General features: G+C 42.2%; 2 protein-coding genes across 8 annotated transcripts in view; one reads left to right on the plus strand and one right to left on the minus strand.

The window, feature by feature from the left end:
* The window catches only part of chd2 (chromodomain helicase DNA binding protein 2), a 24,599-nt gene extending 17,290 nt beyond the window's left edge, over positions 1–7,309 (plus strand). For 6 of the 7 annotated variants that reach the window (XM_034535112.1, XM_034535106.1, XM_034535105.1 and 3 more), the window contains 19 exons: positions 61–210; positions 312–460; positions 539–635; positions 723–815; positions 911–1,084; positions 1,220–1,389; positions 1,473–1,514; positions 1,627–1,766; positions 1,853–1,991; positions 2,111–2,261; positions 2,540–2,662; positions 2,741–2,878; positions 3,097–3,237; positions 3,445–3,561; positions 3,666–3,844; positions 3,938–4,037; positions 4,132–4,324; positions 4,551–4,791; positions 5,501–7,309. In XM_034535112.1, coding sequence (XP_034391003.1) covers positions 61–210; positions 312–460; positions 539–635; positions 723–815; positions 911–1,084; positions 1,220–1,389; positions 1,473–1,514; positions 1,627–1,766; positions 1,853–1,991; positions 2,111–2,261; positions 2,540–2,662; positions 2,741–2,878; positions 3,097–3,237; positions 3,445–3,561; positions 3,666–3,844; positions 3,938–4,037; positions 4,132–4,324; positions 4,551–4,791; positions 5,501–5,786 — 2,823 coding nt within the window. In that variant the 3' untranslated portion in view covers positions 5,787–7,309. The remainder of the gene's footprint in view (positions 1–60; positions 211–311; positions 461–538; positions 636–722; positions 816–910; positions 1,085–1,219; positions 1,390–1,472; positions 1,515–1,626; positions 1,767–1,852; positions 1,992–2,110; positions 2,262–2,539; positions 2,663–2,740; positions 2,879–3,096; positions 3,238–3,444; positions 3,562–3,665; positions 3,845–3,937; positions 4,038–4,131; positions 4,325–4,550; positions 4,792–5,500) is intronic. The other variant, XM_034535110.1, reaches the window with a different exon arrangement.
* Positions 7,310–9,267: 1,958 nt separating this feature from the next.
* Positions 9,268–21,468, minus strand: rgma (repulsive guidance molecule BMP co-receptor a). Its single transcript, XM_034535195.1, has 4 exons — positions 20,936–21,468; positions 16,870–16,985; positions 14,143–14,660; positions 9,268–12,203 (listed from the first exon to the last, which is right to left on the minus strand). Exons 1-4 carry the CDS (start codon positions 20,947–20,949, stop codon positions 11,499–11,501), a joined length of 1,353 nt encoding a protein of 450 aa, XP_034391086.1. The 5' UTR covers positions 20,950–21,468; the 3' UTR covers positions 9,268–11,498.
* Between the last annotated feature and the right edge of the window lie 878 nt (positions 21,469–22,346).

The raw sequence follows: 22,346 nt of genomic DNA on the forward strand, positions 1-22,346 counted from the left end.
AAATGGTGTGTGGTGTATTGCTAATTGAGAGCTGTATTAACAGTTTCATTTGTGTTCCAGGACTTCTGCTTCCTGTTGTCCACCAGAGCTGGAGGTTTAGGGATAAATTTGGCCTCGGCAGACACCGTCGTCATCTTTGACTCTGACTGGAACCCTCAAAATGATCTGCAGGCACAAGCCAGGGCTCACAGGATCGGCCAGAAGAAACAGGTAATATGTGGCCCAAATAATGGCTTTCACTGTAAATATGATATATAATTAAAATGATAGTTGTTTTGTCAGAAGATTACATCAACGCTTACCTTTGGTAGGTGAATATTTATCGACTGGTCACCAAAGGGACAGTGGAGGAGGACATCATTGAGAGGGCAAAGAAGAAGATGGTCTTGGACCATCTTGTCATTCAGAGAATGGACACCACCGGTCGGACTGTACTTGACAGCAACTCAGGAAACACAAAGTAAGATGTCAAAAATCATTGTGTTTAATATTTGGACACTGAAACTCTGTGTGTTTAACATTGTTGTTTTGGTTCCAGTTCAAACCCATTCAACAAAGAAGAACTGACTGCCATCCTCAAGTTTGGTGCAGAGGAGCTTTTCAAAGAGGCAGAAGGAGAGGAGTCTGAACCGCAGGTAATCCAACAAGTAATAATCTTGTGTGCAGTACCAATATGTGTTCCATATTCGTGGAATTTAATCAGAATGTATTTCTTCCTGTAGGAGATGGATATCGATGAGATCTTGAGGTTGGCTGAAACAAGAGAAAGTGACCAGGGCTCAAGTGCTACGGATGAACTTCTATCTCAGTTTAAGGTTCCTGTCATTTTTTAGTTCTGTAGCATTATTGTAAAGTATCTAAAGATCCCCCCCTTTCAAAATCTGAAATCTTCCTCCTCATTTCTCTGCAGGTTGCCAATTTCTCAAGCATGGAAGAGAGCGTTCCAGAGCTTGTGGATAGGCCCATACGGGAATGGGATGATATCATCCCTGAAGAGCAGCGACGGAAAATTGAGGAGGAGGAGAAGCAGCGGGAGATGGATGACATCTTCATGCTGCCCAGGAGCAGAAGCTCTAACAAGAGGGTAAGTTTACAGATTCATTTTAAAACCAACAAAATGTTGCTTGATTTCAGAATCATACTTTACAATGCGTTCTATCTTCCAGCATCTCATTTGTATCCGGTCATAAGGTGTTGCTCTGGTTCCTCTGTCTTTTAGGCTCAGGCAAATGATAGCGACAGTGATGTGGGCTCCAAGCTGAAGAACCGCTCCTCAGGCTCTGAAAGTGAGACTGATGATAGTGATGACGACAAGAGGCCAAAGAAGAGAGGCAGACCCAGAGCCCGCAAAAACCATGTGGAGGGTTTCACTGATGCAGAGATCCGCAGGTAAAGTATTTTGTTTTATTTGTGTAAATACAATTAATTATATATTATACAATAAAATGTATTCATGATACTATTATTTACAGGTTCATTAAGGCATACAAGAAATTTGGATCTCCACTCGAAAGGTAAACGTTGCTACATTATATTACTAATAAATGTGCGGCTACATCATTAGACTGCATGGTTTGTGAGACATCTTCATAGCTCAAACAGTCAAGTGAGTCTTTCTGTACTCAGGTTGGAGGCCATCGCCCGAGACTCTGAGCTGGTTGACAAATCCATTGCAGACCTGAAGAGACTTGGTGAACTGATTCACACTAGCTGTGTGACTGCAGTGCAGGAGCATGAGGAGCACCTCAAAGAGAACCCAGTTGAAGGTATGTTGGTTTTACTCGGTCGGACTTCTTGGAAATCGGAGCATTTTTTCGGGCCCAAAAAAAGAATACGCATGTTATTATTTCAGCTAAAGGTCCTGGGAAGCGGCGAGGAATTAACATCAAGATCTCGGGAGTGCAGGTCAACGCCAAGTCCATCATCCAGCACGAGGAAGAGTTTGAGCCCCTGCACAAAGTGGTGCCCTCCAATCCTGCTGAGAGAAACAAGTAAGATACCACTGCGGAGATGAGGAGCAGCACGGGCGTTGCATTGCACTCAAATTAAGATGTAAAAGAAACGGTCTGTTTGTGTTGCAGATTAAATTTGATGAATCTGTTTCCCGCAGGTTCAATCTGACATGCAGAGTCAAGATAGCCCACTTTGACTTTGACTGGGAGCTGCAGGATGACGTTCAGCTCTTGCTTGGTATCTATGAGCACGGCTTTGGCAACTGGGACCTGATCAAGACGGATCCTGACCTTAAACTCGCTGACAAGGCAAATGTCTAATTTCTACCTTTTATCACCAAGTTGGAGATAAATGAAAATCTAAATATTAGAAATTAAGCACACACTCGACACAAATTGGTATCTTTATGTTATACTTTTGGATCAAAACTGGCCCGTTTAGCTATTGTGAAAGCTTTGAAATTATTATTTTTTTTAAGTCAAGTTCTGGTCAGAATGTTTAGACGGCAGCTAGATTTCTCAATGCATCTCATTAGCACCTCTCGGCACCTCTTTTAATCATGCAACATTTACCTCCCTCGGCACAGATTCTCCCAGACGACCCAAGTAAGAAGCCTCAGGCCAAGCAGTTGCAGGCGAGAGCCGAGTATCTTCTCAAGCTGCTGAAAAAAGAACAAGACAGCACAGACCTGTCTAAAACAGTGGAGGAGGTAGGCTGCCGTTAACCAGAGCAACTCATCGATACTGTGTTCACCACATGAAGGTTTCCTTTGACACAGCTCATCCAGTCTGTTCCCCCAAAGGTTAAAGTGAAGAAGAGGAAGCCTCGAGTGAAAAAGGAGAACAAGATTCTCAAGGATGAGCAGGGCAACGACATCTCCTCCCCCCGCCTGTCCGACAACCCGTCGGAGGAGGGCGAGGTCAAGGTCAGTGTGACCTGCTAGTCTGTCGGTTTAGTTATGCCTCTGTGTCGAAGGTTTGAGTTGAAACACTTGATTTTGTTGTCCAGCAAAGCCATACCAACAAAACCATGCACCTTGATAAATGACCCACCAGACTACAAATCATGCCCTGTGAAGTAGGAAACTACAAAGTGTGACCTACTGTCATATTGTTTAACATACGCTGTCTCGTGTTTGAACAGGATGATGGAACGGAGAAGTCCCCTGCCAAGAAAAGACAAAAGAAAAAGGACAACAAAGAGAACAAAGAAAAACAGGGAACTCCTAAAAAGGAAAAGGACGGGGACAAAGAAAAAAAGGGTGCCAAGCCCAGAAAAGAAAAGGTATTTCAGATAAAGTATTCATGACCTTGTGTGCTTTTCTCAAACTTACATGGATGTAAGGTCTATGGGATAATATCTGTTTATGCTGTAAAATGCAACATGTAGCTAAAGGAACATGGCTATCCAGTCTGTCACCATCCTGTGAACAATCTATTGATTATGAATTATAGGTTAATTGTCTTTATGTCCGGTGTTTTGGTATTCCAGGCTAAAGGAGTTAAAGGGAAGAAGACTGAAGGTCCAGTTCACATAACGGCTGGGTCCGACCCCGTTCCCATTGAAGGGAAGGAGGATGATGAACTTGACCAGGATACTTTCAGTGTTGTAAGTCTCTTTAATTCTTGTGCAAAGATTAAGCCAGTGATATTTGAGAAGGAGTTTGCGAGCAGTGCATTACAATAACATCAGCAATGTGTACATGCGTCTAGTGTAAGGAGCGCATGAGGCCGGTGAAAAAGGCCCTGAAGCAGCTGGATAAACCAGACGAGGGTCTGTCTGACCAGGAGCAGCTCCAGCACACTCGCACATGCCTACTGAAGATTGGAGACCGAATCACAGAGTGCCTTAAAGCCTACAGTGACCCTGAACATGTCAAAATATGGCGGAGGTAAGATGATTACACCGTATTACCTTTTGTGTATTGAATCACGGTGCTCACCTGTTTAACTCTGCTTGTGATTATTTCTTCCCGTTTCGGCAGAAACCTCTGGATTTTTGTGTCCAAGTTTACAGAGTTTGGTGCCAGGAAGCTTCACAAGCTTTACAAAATGGCACAAAAGAAGCGATCGCACGAGGAAGAGGCGAGTGGATCCTATTTTTAACTCTGGTGTATCAAGAGGTAGACATACGGTGTTGTACAAAACCAACACTGAACATATCCTGTTGCTTTTCCAGAAGGAGCAGAAGAAGAAGGAGGATTCTGGAGGGAGGGGGAAAAACTTCCGACCAGAGTCCTGTGGTTCCAGTAGAGACTCCACGGGTACTCAGTCGTCCTCTAAACCCGGATCTCACTCGACTCAGGCAGGCCCCCACGGGCACCACCGAGAGTCATACAACTCGACTAATAAGCGGCACTTTGGCAATGATGGTACGTGCGCAAGAAGGAAACAAAGTGAGCTTTAAAGGTGCAGGCGGGTAGATTTAGTTAACATTGGACAGAGCCAGGCTAGCTGTTTCCTCCTGTTTCCATTCTTTATGCTAAGCTAAGCTAATCGTGTCCTGGCTGTAGATTCATATTCACCATACAGACGCCAGAGTGGTAATGAATATTGGAATTCTATTTTTGATATCAGCTTTTATATGTTTCATGACAGATAGAGGAGACTGGCAGAGGGACCGTAAGTACAATTACCCAAGTAACAGCAACCCGTCGTGGCAGGGAGACCGACATCATCCGTATGATCGCTACAAGGATCACTATGGCGATCGACGACCACATGGAGACTCGTACCGCAGCTCAGGCAGTTACCGCAACAACAGCCCCCCTCGAAAAAGGCCGTACGAGCAGTACGGCAACGACCGGGACCACCGGGGTCAAAGACCCTATTATGACAGGTAAATTACTCCGGTTACATGTTTAGTTTTTGAGTCTTAAAATTAGGAACTATTATGTCATATATATATATATATATATATATATAAAATAATTGGAATTAGGATTTTTCGAATTAATCAACATATATTAAATCCTAATTCCAATTATTTTGCTTAATATAATAATAATAAATCCTGATTATTTAACATGACTGCTCATTTCACTTTGGAAACATCATGCATTGAAATGCATCAACCGGGTGTACTTCAAAAGCAAAAATAGGAGGCAAGACCTGTGAAGACCTTTGTGCTCTTGTAATCAATGAAATCATAAATACATTGGTTGTATTGATATGACTGGTGATGAGTTGATGGCACAATAAAGCGAAGTCACATGTGACAGAGCCTGTGTTTGGCTGTCCTTGCCAAACTGAGGACGCTCAGCCCAGTTGACAGTCACATCAAGCACTCAGCGGCGAGGTCCTGGCGACAGCTGCTATAAAGCAACACCGTCCCTCCGGCGAGGCCCGGGGTCTCTGACCTGCAGGAAAAGGGTGCACTGGATTTAGTCAAAATGAAAGTGCCTTGCAAAATGATGATAATAATCGTATTTTGTTGCTTATCTTGTACTCATAATCGATGGAAGCCAAAATCGTGATTGAAGTTCGATAAATTGTACATCCCTATGCCACACCGCTGGTTTAAAAGAATGCTATCAATGATATTTCAGGCATTCAGATCCCAAAAGGAGGCGTTCTGATGAATTCCGTACCAACTACCACCAGGGAAGAGAAGGCCCTCTACAGGACTTCCGGAGGATGCCGGAGCAGAGGCCAACGGGTCCACCCGGGCCAGAGCACTATAGCAGGCCCTTCCACCCCGACAAAGCTCCCCCGCTGCAGGACCCTCGCTCCCCGCAGACTCACAAGTCTCCCCAGGACTCTCGCTCTTCACCAGAGCGGCCTGCAGAGCCAAATGCCACAGCAGAACCGAACTGGAACAACAGGAAAACATAAAAGGAAGCCAAGGCTGCTGATGGAGTCTGGACTTGCCAATTATAAGCTCACAGTTGGAAAGGAGATCAACTCTCTTTACCAGCAAAACTACTTTGCTCTATTCTCCCAGTGACACTTGCTGTGAATGACGCCATGAAGGAAGAAGTTTGTTTATCTGTCATCTTCATGGTAAAAGAAAACTGAAACAAGCATCTTTATTTAAATGAATTGACTCAAATCAGTCTACATGGTAAGACTGAGAGGAGTGCTTATGGATGCTTAGTCCCGTGGACTATTTTCTAAGGAGAATTTAGGATACAAGAACTGATGACTGATCTCAATCCTAAAAGTGCCTGAAGGCTTTTGGCCTTTCTGAATGGTAAATGTTGGGATTTTTCCCAAAGGAAGCATGACATGGACATTATTTAGCTGTAAGTATTGCAAATGATGTCATTAGAAGATTTCAATACGAAGCCATGTGGAATGTGTAACGTGTTCGTCATCATCTGCACCTCGAACATGTAGCTGAATCACCATGTGGGTTAAAATGGTGATGTGTTGGCACGGCCTAATTCTTCTGAAATTTGAATGACCAACGAAGCCAGTATGTTTCCTCTAAACACTACAAGTCGTTTGAAAATGTTTTTTAGCAAACTCGTATGACTCGTGTACAAATGATCCTTATTTCTGTACTTGTGTAGCTGTATAAATCATTGCAATCCTCTTGCTTTGTTCACTTTCCCTCTTGCTAGGCCCGATGAAATGGAAGCTTTGTAAGCAGTATTTATTGCAACATATTGTGCAAAGGCTGATAACACTATAACTTGGGACAATCCTTTTTATTTTTGATGCCTTTCAGTATTCTGGTGGCTAAGTATGGTACATCAGTGTAGTTTCATTAATTCATCTTTCCACCCACAGTATGTAAGTTCTCAATGATGTCTGAAAATACTTTGTGATAAAACATTTTCTTTCCTTATCTATTGTTTGGTAATGCTGTTGCCGGTAGGTTGTTTCAAGGTTATCAGGGTTTTGCTGATGACATTTAATTATTTGTATTACCTTCGGTCACCCTTTTCCTGTGCCAAACCTGCTCTGGTCCTCAACAGTTTTTTTTTTTTTTAAATGCTTCTCCATTTGTGCCTTATTTATGTGTGTATTATCATACTGTATATTCATGGACAGTACTGGGGCCTAATACAGGCAGGGTGTAGTATTACAGTGTCATTTTAAGGAAATTGCTCAAAGTGAACTGGTTAAGGGACCACTTATTCTGGTAATCGTCATGCGGTTCCGTGGTTTCCAAAAAGTGTTGTCGAATTTGATGAGAAAAAGCTCAATTTAAAGAAATCCCGTGTGTTTCGCCCCGGGCACTTAGCGGACCTGTTGCAGTGAACAGCCAGCGTTAAGCAAGCGCCTGTTCCTGTATCGAAAGTTCTTTAAGAAAGTCTAATAGTTTATATTTGTGACAAAACCACTCTTCGTGAGAAATGTGCTGTACATATGTTTGGACATATGTAATAAACTTTGTTACACACTGAAAATGTGTCTACTCTGATTTTCTCATGGCTGACTTGTTAAAAATCCAGCTGCTAATTTATTTTCACAATTGCTTAATGATATCGTATCCTCAGCAAAGACGTGCAATGGATTTTCAGGATTACTACGTGTAAGAATGAATGAGAATTATAAGTGAAATGACTTATTTAAGAGTTGCGTTCATAAATGTCACCACTTATATTACTTATTGAAAAAGTTCAATAGATGTATGTATAGAAGCCCATTTTTGCCAGGAAAAGAAAAAAATAAGATTAAAATGTAGCTGTGATAATAAAAGTATTCCCATGGTAAGTCATAATTATGAGATAGAATGTCGAAATTATGAGATAGATGGACTGAATGCGCCGTCATCCGTGAAGCGTAGGATCCGATAGGCGGAGATTCTGATCCTTCTTCCTGGTCAGGGCGGGTCTCATGAACGTCTGCAATGATTTGAGTGATTTATTGCATGTTGATTTATCTCAACACTAATCTTACAAACAACTTGCAGTTGACCCTCCTTTGCGTCAGATATTTTTTACTTATAACATTCCCGGTAGGACTTCCCTTCTTTCATGCACATAAATGACTTATTAACTTTAAACACGCTCATTGATGGAAACGGTATAAGTATTTAGTTTGATCACAATCATATGGCAATGATAAGACTAATAAAACACTGTGTCATTTTTGTGTTATATTTTATTTTAATAAATTAGGCTACTTTCAGATTTAAACTATTTTAGTTTAAATACTATATATTATTATATTATTTATAATAATTAATATATTATTGTATATTTTAATGAAGTACTAAGAGATAACAGGTTAATACACAGTCACCGAGGCCCAAAAACCATCACAGGCTGGTGAGATGAGGCGCCTCCATATTTTTCAAAACACCTCCGGATTACCGGAGATTACGCTGCGTTGTGGCCTGATGTAGTGAGATTGAGATTAGATGTTGTCAAAGGTTTATGTCTGACTCAACTCACCAAAAGTGTACTGAACACATGGCTAAACATGGCAGCGTAGAGACACAATAGTAAAGTGACTCAGTAAGGTGACATGAATACATTATTCGTAGCAATATGGAATTATTCATATTTTAAGCCACATAAAGTGGCACTTTCTTCCAAGTCATTAAATTACATTTAAGGGTGCAGCAGTTGAGCTGAAACCTTGAATCTGCTTAAGACTCAGTTGTTTTTCATTCTCTAAATTCTATTTTACTAACACATTACTTTTCAACATACTGTAGCACTACGTTACATTAGGAGGATGTTACGGCTGTGATGACACTTGCTATGTGGAGTTTGATGTAATATTATGAAGTTATGAATTTGCATCTTATTTTTTTACTTTTCTCTTGCATAAATGGGCACGAGCTGTGATATACAGGAATTCTGGTGATTTTAAAAGCCAATAAAAAAGAGATTTTAAAGTTAATTTGTAATTGCTGGTAAATTACAAAGATGTTTTACTTTTATATCAACCTTGGAGTGCTCGTTAACTTTAATTTGAACATTTCGACAGCTCTCACTCAAAATGTTAACTATATCCCTGTTCATTTAATATGTTTATAGATACCATCTCTAATAGCATATATTGATAATGTCAACATAATTATAGGGAATGTATCCAATAAACTTTCCTCTTGTATGCTACAATTAACAGATGCATATATCTGGGATATAACTTTCTTAATCATGCCTTTGGTGTTCTATAGACAGTCATCCTTTATAACATTTGTCTGCATTGAAGAATGTTACTTTCAGCTCATTTATACAAAACTTAAGTTTGACTTTTTACTAAGACTTCATGACTGGGATTATTCTTTAGACGTTTGTTCCCATTCACCACCACATCTGTACAGCAGGGGGCAGTCAAACACTGGATTATGAAAAGAAACTGAATTTAAACAACTGCTCTCACAGCAACTGAGACAAGTGGGCACCTCCTTAACAAGACATTTTCTTTTATTCAATAAATAATTTACATTATAAACAGCTGGCGTGTGGCACCACATTTGCTCTACATACAAACAGTTTGATCTTTCTGGCTTTTCCCATTGAGCAATTTTAAAAAACCTCTTTTCTACCATTACAAGTCTGACACAGAAATTCAAACAAAATAAGAGCTAAATGGTAAAGAAAACATAAAGTGCTTTAAACTCAAAAACATGAACACCCCAGAAAACGTTCTACATTCAGTTTCTAGATGATGTGGACTGCATTTAGCATGTTTTATTTAAAGTGATGACAACCAGCAGTGTATCACTTACTCCACAGAGAATAGGTGAGTATACTGTATATAGTAAAGAATATTTTGTTCTGTGCCGTTCATGTTTTTGCAAGAAATCCCTTTTTCAAATCAAAAAAGGTTCACATTCACCAAAATGTACAAAAACAGGAGTGATCAATTCAAAACACAACTGGTAATATACAAATTTAAAACTCACAAAACATATGTACAACCTCACATTTCAAATGTAGAACCATATACTGTAAAACTCACAACACAAATTACATCTATTAACACAAGATTCAACATTACAATCATTTGTTTGTATGACTTTTTTTGTTGCCGTCCGGCTGCACCATTACATGTTCCAAATAGCAGTAGTAAGGCCTGCCAAATACTTCAGTGTACAGGATAAATGGCCGTAAAACTGTGCCAGAGTAGCAACTGGATCTACATGGATGACTTGCACATTACCAGATGCTGCAGCTGAGCGCCAGAGTTCAAATGGAAAGTTATCGTGAAACACATGAAAAGTAAAAGGTGCGACAGCTTAAAACAAAAACTAATGCTGCTTTTACAGTGTGTTACTGTAATGCAGAATTCACCAACAAACCAAAGTTATATATATACACAATTAAGAATCCCCCTAATGTGAATTGTTAAAAACTGAAAGATGGAAATTCAGTTGAGGGAAATGTTGGCACATGGGCTTGTTCTTTGGCAATGACTTAAGCCATGAAATCACGTCTACCGCCATATGCTTATCATTTATGCACAAAGCCACAGTCAGGTCACCACACTGGTAGTCCATAAAATGCTAAACTGACTAGCGGTGACGTCTCAACAGCTACTACTAACAGTATCTACACCACAGACTTGAAATGGAGAGTTAAAATCACAAAATGCTATTTAAGAGCCCTCTAAGTGCGACAGGTTGATCTGCATTCTGTAAACGCTACGAGTGCCCTTAACTAAGGTTGCTCTTTTCTTGTTCGCTACAGTCACATTACAGACGTAAAATACAAAACACTGTCTGATCAACACCCAAGCAATGGGGTGAAAGTCGTCTGTATGACACTGAAAAGAGATCTTTAAAAAGACATTTGCTACTTGGTGGATGAAGGCCCTATTGACAGATTTTGAAGCGCCTCATCTTTTCTATTTCAGAAATGTTGGGTTCCACAGATATGGGAAAGATTTCTCCTGGACCCACAAACACACACAATTAACCACAGATGCAGAGTTCTGCACACATATTTGACTAATGCGCGCACACACACACACACACACACACACACACACACACACAGACACACACAGACACACACTCACAATTGTATTACAATATGACGCATTAATCTCCACAGCAGACAACTGGAGACGCTGCTCTGACATGCTTTTGGCTGAGTGCTTCTTCCAAAAGGCTCAGGCTTTTCCAAAGCTGGAAACTAATCAAACATAGAGCTGCTTCTGGCCTTAGGTTAACAAAAGCCCCTGTCAGGTCCTCTCGCTTCGCCACATGAGCCACAGAGAGCTTCACTGGCTCAGCACCAATGAGTGGATCAGGAGCGGAGGATCAGCAAACTCTTCTTTCTGCAAAAGATCATCTTGTCCGGCTTCCCATAGGCATGCAGGTCCGGTGAGAATGTGGGATTTAATCCTAGGTGGATATCCTGAGCTCTGGGGTCGCTGGGCTCTCTCACCGCTGCTCTCATCAAAGACCAATCCTATGAACCAGCTAAACACATGTGATGATAGGTGGGAGCACGGTGACCTCTACTTGTCATTAGACCAAGACATGACAATCCTACTAAAATGAGACTCCGGGCTGGGAGGACCCTACTGGCAAGTTACAGAACCGGAGCAGACGAGAGGAGCCAATGTACGACGTGGCAATGGTACTCTAACACTCACAGACAGATACACCATGAGGATACTGTGGTCAAGCAACTATAGATGAACTGTGCAACATTCAACCCACAGTAAGACAGCGAGGGCGTTGAGGAAGAGGAGAGAAAGAATATCTTTGCCCTTCTGGCCTGAATTACTCATAAAAGCATTTTTTTCAAAGATGTGGTATCTCTTGCTGTTTGAGTGGAGCATCTTTACATCCTCAAAGGCGTAGTAGGCGGCCATGGTGAAGTTTATGTCTCCAGAGGAGAGGAGGTCGAACACGCATGACTGAAAGTACAGGTCCTCCACCGGGAGCCGCTCTTTGCATTTGGCCTTGGCAGACTGGTAGGTAAATCCATGCGCCGCCGTGCCGCCCCTTATCCTGCCTGCGCTGTGGGCCTCCGCTGCTCGAGTCTTGAAGTTTCTGAAGTCGATGCGCTGGTTGGCAGGGCAGCCGTGAAGACACAGGTACAAGTCCTGGTTATCGCCTTCCTCCACCGAGTTCACCACTTCCTCCGGCATCCGCACGGCAAAGGTCAGGTAGCGGCCTACCTGCCGGACCACTATGGTTGTTCCAATGTACCTGGCCTGAATCTCCACATGCTGCCCAGGAACCTTCTCCACCACGCGCAGGGTGTTAGCTCCGTGCCGATCCCCTCCGTTCTTGGAGCCATCTGCAAACGCAGCTGGCAGCTCATCCGTCTCTGCGTGGTACATCTTCTGGTCCACACATTCTTGGAAGTTCTTGAATATGATTGTCAGCTGCAGGAGAACAGAAAAAGAAAAAAAGACATCTCAGCATAAATGCAAGTATGTAGACATACATTAGTTGCGGCGCTTCTCTGGTAACGTACAGAATCCTAGTAAAACAGCAGTAAATGTAAATTTCTAAAAAAGGGAAATGCTTATACATTTGCATTAAGTGCAATATGTGCCATCTACCCCACTTAAGTGTCATATTTCAGCACTGGCTCAACATAGGGGAGGCCAAGGTAAACGCCCTCAAAAAACACGAGTCTCAGCCATGTAAAATCAGGCCTCAGTTTGCAGACACAAAGACGATCCATTCATAGCGCTGAAAAACCTGCCTGTGAACCCCAGAACTATGCCCCAGGGAGTGGCGTCGGGCCAGCACAGAGCGATATACTCTGCAGCTAATTAAGGGAGACCGCTCAGGACTCGGCAAGCTTGGTTTCATCAGGACACCAATGAGCCATTGTTGGAGCAGCGATACCAGGAAAGCCGAGGGACTGATGTCTGCTCGCTTGTGACGGAGGGAGCCTACAGAATACGCTATTAGCGTGACAATTTATCTGTTGCACCAGTTCTGTCTCAATTCCAACTTCTCTCGGGTTACATTTCCCACCTACATTAACTTGTTTTTTCTCTCCCCAGGATCTTTTATAAAGCTTTTAATGAAAACAACCAAAAATGACTCCATTATCCCTCCATCAGAATGAAGATATAAATAACCAGACAGTTTTATTCGCTGGAGCAAGAGCTCTGCTATTGCAGATCTTTTAGCAGATGGGCCTTGTTTGCACAGGTGGCATTGGCTCTTGCCTTGTTTTCCCTTTGTCCAGAATCAAGATCTTAAAAAAGCTTGTCTAATGTGCTTCCAAGAACAGCATTATAAAAATGTCATTACTTGGTAAAAGAAAGTATCATTAAGCAACCTTAATTGCTGAAAATTAGACTTTCTACAAATGTACATAAGGACAAAGTGGCTTTGGTCCATAATCATTGCTGCCAAAACGTTGCCAACTACAAATACTCCGACTTCTTTGTTTTTGACCTCAAGTTCTACTGAAAGCCATTTCAGGGACAGACGTCCCAACGAACCCATGTACCATTAAACAAAACAATAATGAGGAATGCACTGCTGATAACGCTATGAAAGAATATATCTCATAATGTAGTGGAAATGTCTGCAGTTCCGTGCAGACGCGACATTTCCTAACTTAATGGCTCAGTGTGGACTCTAAGTAGGCCAAACATCAGTGTGAGCCGTCCACTGTGAAAAAGGAGAATGGAGCCTCGCGTTAACATTTGATGCAGCGCTGCTGTTTTAATACTAACATATAATGTATAAAGCTTATCAAGATCTTCGCAATTGAGCTGGGTTTGGCTTCATTATGGACCTCATCCAAACACTAACCAGAGTCCACAGTTTGACAAGAGAAGCAGCCCCACAGCAGCTTACAGACAGACCACATAAAGAGAGAGTCATACAAACCAAAATATGAACTGTAAGATGTTCTGTTGCAACCAACATGTAAAATCAATGTAGCAAAGTGCAACTAATGATCATCTACATTATTTATGAATTTGTCGGTTTGATGTTTTTCGCCTAGAAAATGTGAAAATGTTATTCCAAAAGCATAAATCTTCCAGTTGCGATTTTTTTTTGTCTGAACAACAGTTGAAACCAGCTTCTTAAATGTGATAATGTGCTGTTTTTTCTGAATATTGAGTTTTTTGACTGTTGGATCAGACAAAACAAAATATATTAGAAGTTCCACCATGGATTGTGATGGACAATTTTCATTGATTAATGGAGAAATTAATCAGAAGATGAGTCAATAAATAAAAATACTTGTTACACGCAGCCCTAAGTAGATTTAATGTTTGATCCAGATTGTTTTGGAACCAAGCAGACTATTTTGCCCATGCATACAGGACGAAGAGAAGGGATCCCCACCTTGCTTGTGGCAGTAGCCAAAGACCCGGGCACCACAGGAGTGTTGGTCACCTGGACAGACAGGTATTTGTTGTGGATGAGCGGCCAGGCTCCTTCCACCTTACATGTCTGGAAGTCATCACCAAATGTTCGGAGGTGTGGATCTCCAAAGAAGCCACAGTGGGTGTAGTTGGGCGGCGCGGTGTTGCGAAGAAGACTGCGCTCATAGTGGCACACTTCTGGGCCATCGGAGCGCTCCTGGCTGTCAGGCAGGAGCGGCGGAGGTGGAGGAGGAAGAGGTGTGCGGGCACGTGGTTGGGATGTCGGCCCCTCCTTGGAGCAGTTGTGTTGGCTCATTAGATCCTCTATGCCATGCTGGGCGGAGTGGTACGCCAAGTCGCCCCTGCAGGTTCGCGCAGTCCGCCGTACACAGCCGTTGTACGCTCGCAGTGCTGTGCAAAACTCCTCCTCGGGTCCAGAGCTTGAGGTGGAGGCCCAAAATTCGGAGTTACACTTGAGGATCTTGCACTGCAGACTCACTGTCAGGGAGGAACAATATACAGTTTGAACAAAAAAGCAAACCAGAGGACGCCATGTCCTTTAGAAACACGAGAAAGACACGGAAAAAAGGCTATAAATACACAATGGTAGTTTTAAAGCACATTAATTACACTTAATCTAAAAACAGGAATAATCAATATTTCCAACGAAGCATTAATGCCCACGCAGACATTGTGGTTAGGCCGCAGTGCCAAATACTATTCATGAAATTAAACACATTTTAATAATAACAACACAGTAGGATCTCTCATATTGTGTCACATACTTTGTTTTGTCTATTATCCGGTTGGCATCTGGTCATTATATATTTGCTGCTAAGACTTGTTTGTACATTTAAAAAAGACAAATAACATAATGCCTATAAGTACCATCTTTTCACAGCATGAAGGACGGATTTTGTGAATTAAACGCAGGTCTGAACATCCCTCAGGTCAACCTTTCACCGCCATGGGCTATTGGTTAATGTAAAAGTAAAAATGCCATTTGGGAATCTTAATCCACACCTTTATTGATAGTAGACGCTGCTGACTGTAGATTGTTGTCCCCAGCTTTATCGCCACATCATGCCAGCTCTTCACACAATGTTCTTCAAACATTTCGACGAATACCTTGTTGTCTCACCATGTTTGACCAGTATTACCGTTGACTAATAAAGCACTTATTTGAATAGGCCGGGAGAAGTTTCACCTAGTGTGTCAAGGGGGACGGGGGCATATCAACACTTTCAAGTTTTAAACAATATTCCTCCTGAAAGCTTCACCACAGCTCTCTCCAACCCACATTGCCTCTCCATCTACCACCCATTCTATAGATGGCGATAAACTAATCTTGATGTCAACTATCAGTGCATTATCACTGTGTTGTTTGAAACTGATAAGGGTTTGGCAAACATGCAAGGTGAGCTGAAATAAGTGACCCACAGCAATCATCCCATTGTCACATTACAAGGATATTAAGTCAATTTAAACCCACACATGTGAGATTGTAATGTAATGCTATACTGTCACAGTTCACTCGAACTATGAAGAAATATTCACAAAAAAAGTGCTATTATAGTGGATTGTTGGACATATACATTGCAACAGGGGCATTTAAACCATAATAAAAGGTTATTTAAGTTGTAATGGCAGCAATGAAAACATTCCAAAGTGTTATTCCCTGCTTAATCACTAATTTAAAGTTTGAAAAAGGACCGAGGCATGTGCACCATCCCCCAAACCCAACCAGAGTTGGGGCTGCAGCAGCTCCAGAAGGACCTCTCACGTTGACTGACGCTCACGCTGCTGTAATCCATCCATCCATCCATTTTCAATACCGCTTATCCTCATTAGGGTCGCGGGGCGCTTGAGCCTATCCCAGCTGACATAGGGCGAAGGCAGGGGACACCCTGGACAGGCCGCCAGTCCATCGAGGGCACATGTAGGGACATACAACCATTCACTCTCACATTCACACCTATGGGCAATTTAGAGATCAATTAACCTGCAGCATGTCTTTGGACTGTGGGAGGAAGCCGGAGAGCCCGGAGAGAACCCACGCTGCCACGGGGAGAACATGCAAACTCCACACATCGAATCGAACCCGCGGCCCTCTTGCTGTGAGGCGACAGTGCTAGCCACTACACCACCGTGCAGCCCGCTGTTGTAATGTCATCGCGATTAGTTGTTCACTTCCTGTTGTAATATGTTCCAAAACTTCGTCGCAACAAAATCTCAGTAATCTAGAATCTCGGGAGATTTTTAATCAAAATTGTCTTTAGTTTAAATGCAATTCCAACTGATTTGCTGCAGTTATAGGTTACATCGCTATTTATAGCAATTAGCAATTGGCAATATTATGGCAATATTGTGGCAATATTGTGGCGTACCACGCAACTCTTGTTCAGTTATATTATCATGAAAACATCTCGGCTGATACATAGTGAACGAACCCTACCAACTGTGTTGCCCAAGGTGAACAAGTAGTGTGTTAAGGCGAAAAAACGAGCCGCGTTACGATTCATACATTTCAACCATACAACGTCAATTCAACAGAACTTTATTAACTTTATTAAGTAGTTTAAACCGTATCAGTGAAAACATGCCCGTCGATTGCATTTTAAATGTTATTTTAAAGAAAGAAAAAAAAAAACAATTTACTCGAAAACTTTTTTTCTTTTTAATGCAGAAGTGAGAAGCAGCATCTTACCTGAGGGGCAGAGTGCGAGAAACACCGCAAGGACTCTGCACACGTCAAGCGCCGAGGGTCTTCCTCTTTTCCCCATAACCATCCATCCAGCTCGGGGTCGCACTTCACTCCTCTCCCTGCTCAGCCCGGATTAAGGAAGGTACAGAGGAGAAGAGTTAGAGCCACCGAGTCCTCGTTGAGAAAACCCACAAAAAGTCCACCATAGAGGTCTGAAGTCCCGTCATCGCATCGCGAGCTGGTGAGACGTTGTTTACCGAGTGAGAGCTCGCGAACAGTCCGCGCGGGGCCGCTGGCTGAGAGCAGCCAGGCGATCCGTCTTCCTTTTAGGGAGTGTCGAGAGGGGGCCGCCTCCGCGGGCCGAAGCACACACTGAACCAATCACGGCTGCCCGTTCTGCCCTTAAACCCCCTCTCCCAGTTTCAAATTACAGCTCAATGCGCAGACTTGTTCGCCGACTGACCGAGAGTCCTCCGCGACCCGCAAAGTGGTAGTTAGTCCGCGACGCCGCGTGTAAGAGGCCCCATGTGCGGCTGAGATCACAACAGCCACCTCTCTGTGGAGGGGGAACCCGAAACAGGAGAGCAGTGTCATCCCTCCAAGCAGCCAGCGTGTGTGTGTGTGTGTGTGTGTGTGTGTGTGTGTGTGTGTGTGTGTGTGTGTGTGTGTGTGTGTGTGTGTGTGTGTGTGTGTGTGTGTGTGTGTGTGTGTGTGTGTGTGTGTGTGTGTGTGTGTGTGTGTGGAGGTCAACGCGGGGGAAAGAGGGGGGTAACGACAGCATGCAATATAAACGAGCATTACCTTTATTCTCACATAGCTGTAAATGATCTGCCCCTCATATCAGCATCCATTACTGTGTTTATACCTGCCATACAATAGTGCATTGCTTAAAATGGTGGCTGCAAGCCAAGTTGCCTTTTTCACCCCCTCTGACCTACTGGTAGGTCAATTAATTTGCAAAATCCACACAGCATTATTTCATGTTCTAGTGTAGATCCTCAAGGTTCTAAAGATGCCAATTTTGTCAAACTGAATGTTGAATGAATGTGAACAAAATGATGCACAAGACACCGAGAATATTCCCATTTGATGAAATGGTGAAGCCAAACGTGACGTTTTAGGATTGAATATTTCACTCAGTGTAATCATCAGGTATGGGAACAAGCTGTTTTGTATTAGGCCTGCCACCTACAATTATAATCATTATTGCTTACTCTGCTTATTATTTTACAGATTATTTATTTTGTCTACATTATAAAATGTGAGGCGATAGTGAAGATTAGCCATCACGGTTTCCAAAAGCAGACATATTCACATTGGCTGTTTTATCCAACCAGCAGTCCAAAACCCATATTTAGTTCATACATTAAATACAAAAAACATAAAATATTGCTGTATGAGAGGATGTAACAAGCAAATATTTAGCACTTCTGCTCCAAAAAATTATTAATCAATTATCAAAATAGTTGCATATACATTTTCTTTTGATTGGCAAATTTATAAATTGGCTAATTGTTTCAGACATTCTGTCAGCTGGGTGAGGGCTAAGAATTAAAAGGGGGAAACTGGAACTGGGAGGGTTGTACACAAACTGAATAGCAATGGGTGGAAGTAAAGAAAGCACAATTAGAATCCAGCCAGCATTTAAAAACCCACTTGGTGAAATATGCTTGTAATTATATGACAGTGACAACTCGTCCTTGGTTGTTAAAAAACACCAAGAACATGAGCGGTGTGTTCTCAATGATACCTACAGCGTTGGAGCGGCCATTGTACTCTTTACAGAATATATAGATCCTCACTGAAGAAATTGATAGACTTCAAAATAAATTGTTATGCGTAAACAAAAAAATCTGTAAAATAATGAGTTTCTCTCGTGTCATTATCACTTTGCAAATTAACACTGTCATGCACAAGTATCTCTAAATATCTATTATTAAAGACCACAGCTTAATTGTCACTATTGTGTTGCCAGAAATGTAATGAAAACTAACCATCAGCTCATTGTTCATAAAAAGACAATTCAGGTAACAGGTTTCAAACTTTCAATCTGCACCATCTATTTTCAAGAAGTGATGTGAACAGTCCACAAACATGTGAGTCACATTTAAAGATATCTGCATACCAGCAGGAACATTTCATTCCTGCGCTTGCCTCGACACACTGTCGCTGCTAAAAGCCCCAAAACATTCCACAATTCATCAAAACACATCACAAAGCATTATTTATACCTTTCTGCTGCAGTCATTCATTGTAGATGTGAATACACGTTATATTAGAGCTGGTGGTCAGTCGGCAAAGGGCCACCCTTGTTGGAAACATGTGGAGGCTCAGACCTCATTGTACAGGAACGTATCCATCATCCACGAGAAGGACAGCATTCACAAAGACGTTCACGTACTATGGAAAATGACTAGCCAGCCAGCCATAATCTGATTGTACATCTGTGTGGTAGTATTTTGTTGTAAATGGCAGTAGAAGACAGCAGTAATGTGTCATTTGTACACGATAATCAAAGATATTATTAAGTATTACGCCTTTTAGAGGAGAGGATCACGGCCTGCTCTTTGTGGAAATGTGTTCAAATCCTTTTTGTTTACGCATAACAACTTATTTTGAAGTCTACAATCAATTTCTTCAGTGAGGACCTATATATTCTGTTAAAAAAATATCAGATTTTAATTACAGAGTCAATGATTAGTCGATTAATAGATTAGTCAATCAACAATTTTGATGGCAAAAATGCCAACCATTCTCTGGTTTCAGCTTTGCAAATGCAACGATTCACTAACCTCAGTTTAAAATCACTGTAAAATGTATTTGTGTTTTGGGCTGTTTGTAGCAGAATTATGAACTCATCATCTTGAGCTCTGACAAATTGTAATGATATTTCTGACTAATATTTTTCGATTTTATAGACTTAACTATTAAATCAGGAGTGAAAATAATGATTAGCTGTCGGCCTGCAGCCACAGCACAAAGGCACATTTGATCAGTTTGACTACACCACCAACCAAAATGAGGTTTGGTTTCTTCTCCCTATAGCCTTTTCTCGTCAAGCGTTTGCTATCATCTGTATTTTGGCATTTGGATGATAGTTTTAGTGTCCGATCAATCAACAGATTGTTTGATTGCTAATTAATTTAGTGAGTTTTACCTGGCATTTAACATCTCCAAAGGGAAATGACAAACTATAAGAAAGCTTTACCAGCTGTATTTCTAAAGACACATCCGGCAGGTCATGTGCTTCATGTCGTGACAGGTAAAGATGACATCATTTAACAGTAAAACATATCCATAAATCCAGTAGATATAATCTAATCACGTTTAATGGTGTGCTTTAAATCTCTGATATGACCTGTCAAACCTGACACCATTTCGACACTTTCATACACTGAATATGTACATAATGTTGGTGAAGTGCTTCATTTCTTCCTCAGTGTTGAATTGTGCACTATATTTTTTTATGCATCTGTATTGATGGTCACAGCGGACTGATCCTCTTTTCCAACAGATGGCGCTTGTTATGAGCTTTGATATGAAACCTCAAATCATGACACAAACGCACATGGCATTATGAGGACAACCAAACCTGTCATTAAATGTGAGCTTTATGGACAGCTCGTTTATTGGTCTAATTACATGCTGTCATGCAATTGGGATTCAAAGGGTGTAAATCTGCAGCCAGCAGGCGCATTTGTGCTGTTGCACTGCCCTGGAGAAGACCATTCTTCCCATTCCATGTCAGATAGAACAAGTATAGCCTCAACGCTATTTCTGTCTGGGAGGAGCTGACATTGAATAGTGCTGCATACTTCAACATTTAAACAAGTGAAGTGAATGCAGGTTTTATGCTTAAAATCTGGAGTGACAAATGGTTAACGTTGTTAATATTGCAGGACTCAAGCTCTGATCTGAAACATAAACATATTTTAGGATACGGAGATACAGTTAACATCCCTGCAAACTCAGCAAAAAAAAAAAAAACGACCAAGGCTTCTGCGTAAAATATAGTCCCGATAATATTGGTTGAAATTCTAAATAAGTCTCGAGTTAAAGATAAACCAACCGTGGCGACTGCATGGGCTCTCCACGACTCGGGGACTCCTGCAGGAACCCGCAGGACAGCGAACAGGAGCGAGGGAGGGAGAGCAGACTCCGAAAAAACAAATCTCCCCCTGAAAGAAAAACTCGTCCTGTGTGTCACTGTAATCCCAAATCAAACGCACTCAGTGGCTTTCTGCGTGTTAAATCCGCAAATGTGTGCATGATGTCCACCGATCTTCTTCTCAGTAAAATGAAAGGGTTTTTTTTCTTCTTCTTCTTCTTCTTTTTAGTTAGGAGTCATTTAAAAAAAAGACACTTCTCGCGCACCCGACGGGGGGTGGGGGGTGGGAGGGGGACTCAAATGTCTGCAGCCATGGCTTAACTCATTTGACTATCGGTCGATCGGAAAGGAGACATTAAGTCCAGTAATTGCCCCCATCCGCGCGTTGAATCCAAAGTGTTAGTTATGCTCGACGTCAGGGAGAGAAAGAGCCCCGAGGGCGAAGCTGCTGCTGCTGCTGCGTGCGGCCGATCTGCTGTCTGGATGTTGTGAAATGGCTAGTTAGAAAGTGTGAGAGAGACAATGATCGGCTCTGCATGACGCCTCTGGGAGCCCCAAATCTCAGCTGTGGACCCCCCCCCCCCCTTCCCTCTTTTCCCCCCCAAGTAGGTGTTCTCTCTGTGGGAGATAGGACTCCTTAGATTATGGTCGAAAGACAGTGAGTTGTACAATGTCATTTTCTGTTAAAGCAACTTACAGTAAATACACGTAATGTCAGCTTCCACTTGAAGCGCGTGCCATTTTCTTCATATGTGCCCTATTTTAACCATTTGACAACACCAGTAGGGCTACATTTAAAACAGGACTGAATGGCTACTTACACATGGCTTTATTATTTTGTGTTTTTGTGTTTAAATCCCTCCCCCCCAAATTGTTAGATCTACTCCCTCACCAGATAACCTTTAGCAGACCACCATCTCTGCAAATCACAGGCTGGAAAAAGACAAATCCATAATCATCAGGATTTAAGGAGGATCAGATGGACAAACACTTTGCATCAGGGAGGAGGGGGGTGGGGCTATGCTCAAAGGCAGAGAGGGTTCCATGGAGGCTGCACCTGTGTTTTAGGATCAGACTGCATGCAGGAAAATACCCACCACCCCCTTCAGCTTTTCCAGTCTCCACTCTGTACAACGTGAGTGGTTCTCTCTGCTCCGGTTTTCGTCTGATCAGGAAAATCCATCACACCAGGGAAGGCAAAGACTTTCAGTATAGGCTACCTGACTGAAACAGCAGGGTGAGCATGCAGCCCAGGTTTCTAACAGTCTGCCAGGTTGATAATGTACATGCCCAATCAAGCAGAAATGCAGAGCTGTGGTTAGGAATTGTCTATAGGAACCTTCTCCTAACGCGGATGTCGTGGACTTTGTTT

The sequence above is a fragment of the Cyclopterus lumpus genome, chromosome 6 (genome assembly GCF_009769545.1).
Source record: "Cyclopterus lumpus isolate fCycLum1 chromosome 6, fCycLum1.pri, whole genome shotgun sequence".
NCBI lineage: Eukaryota > Metazoa > Chordata > Actinopteri > Perciformes > Cyclopteridae > Cyclopterus > Cyclopterus lumpus.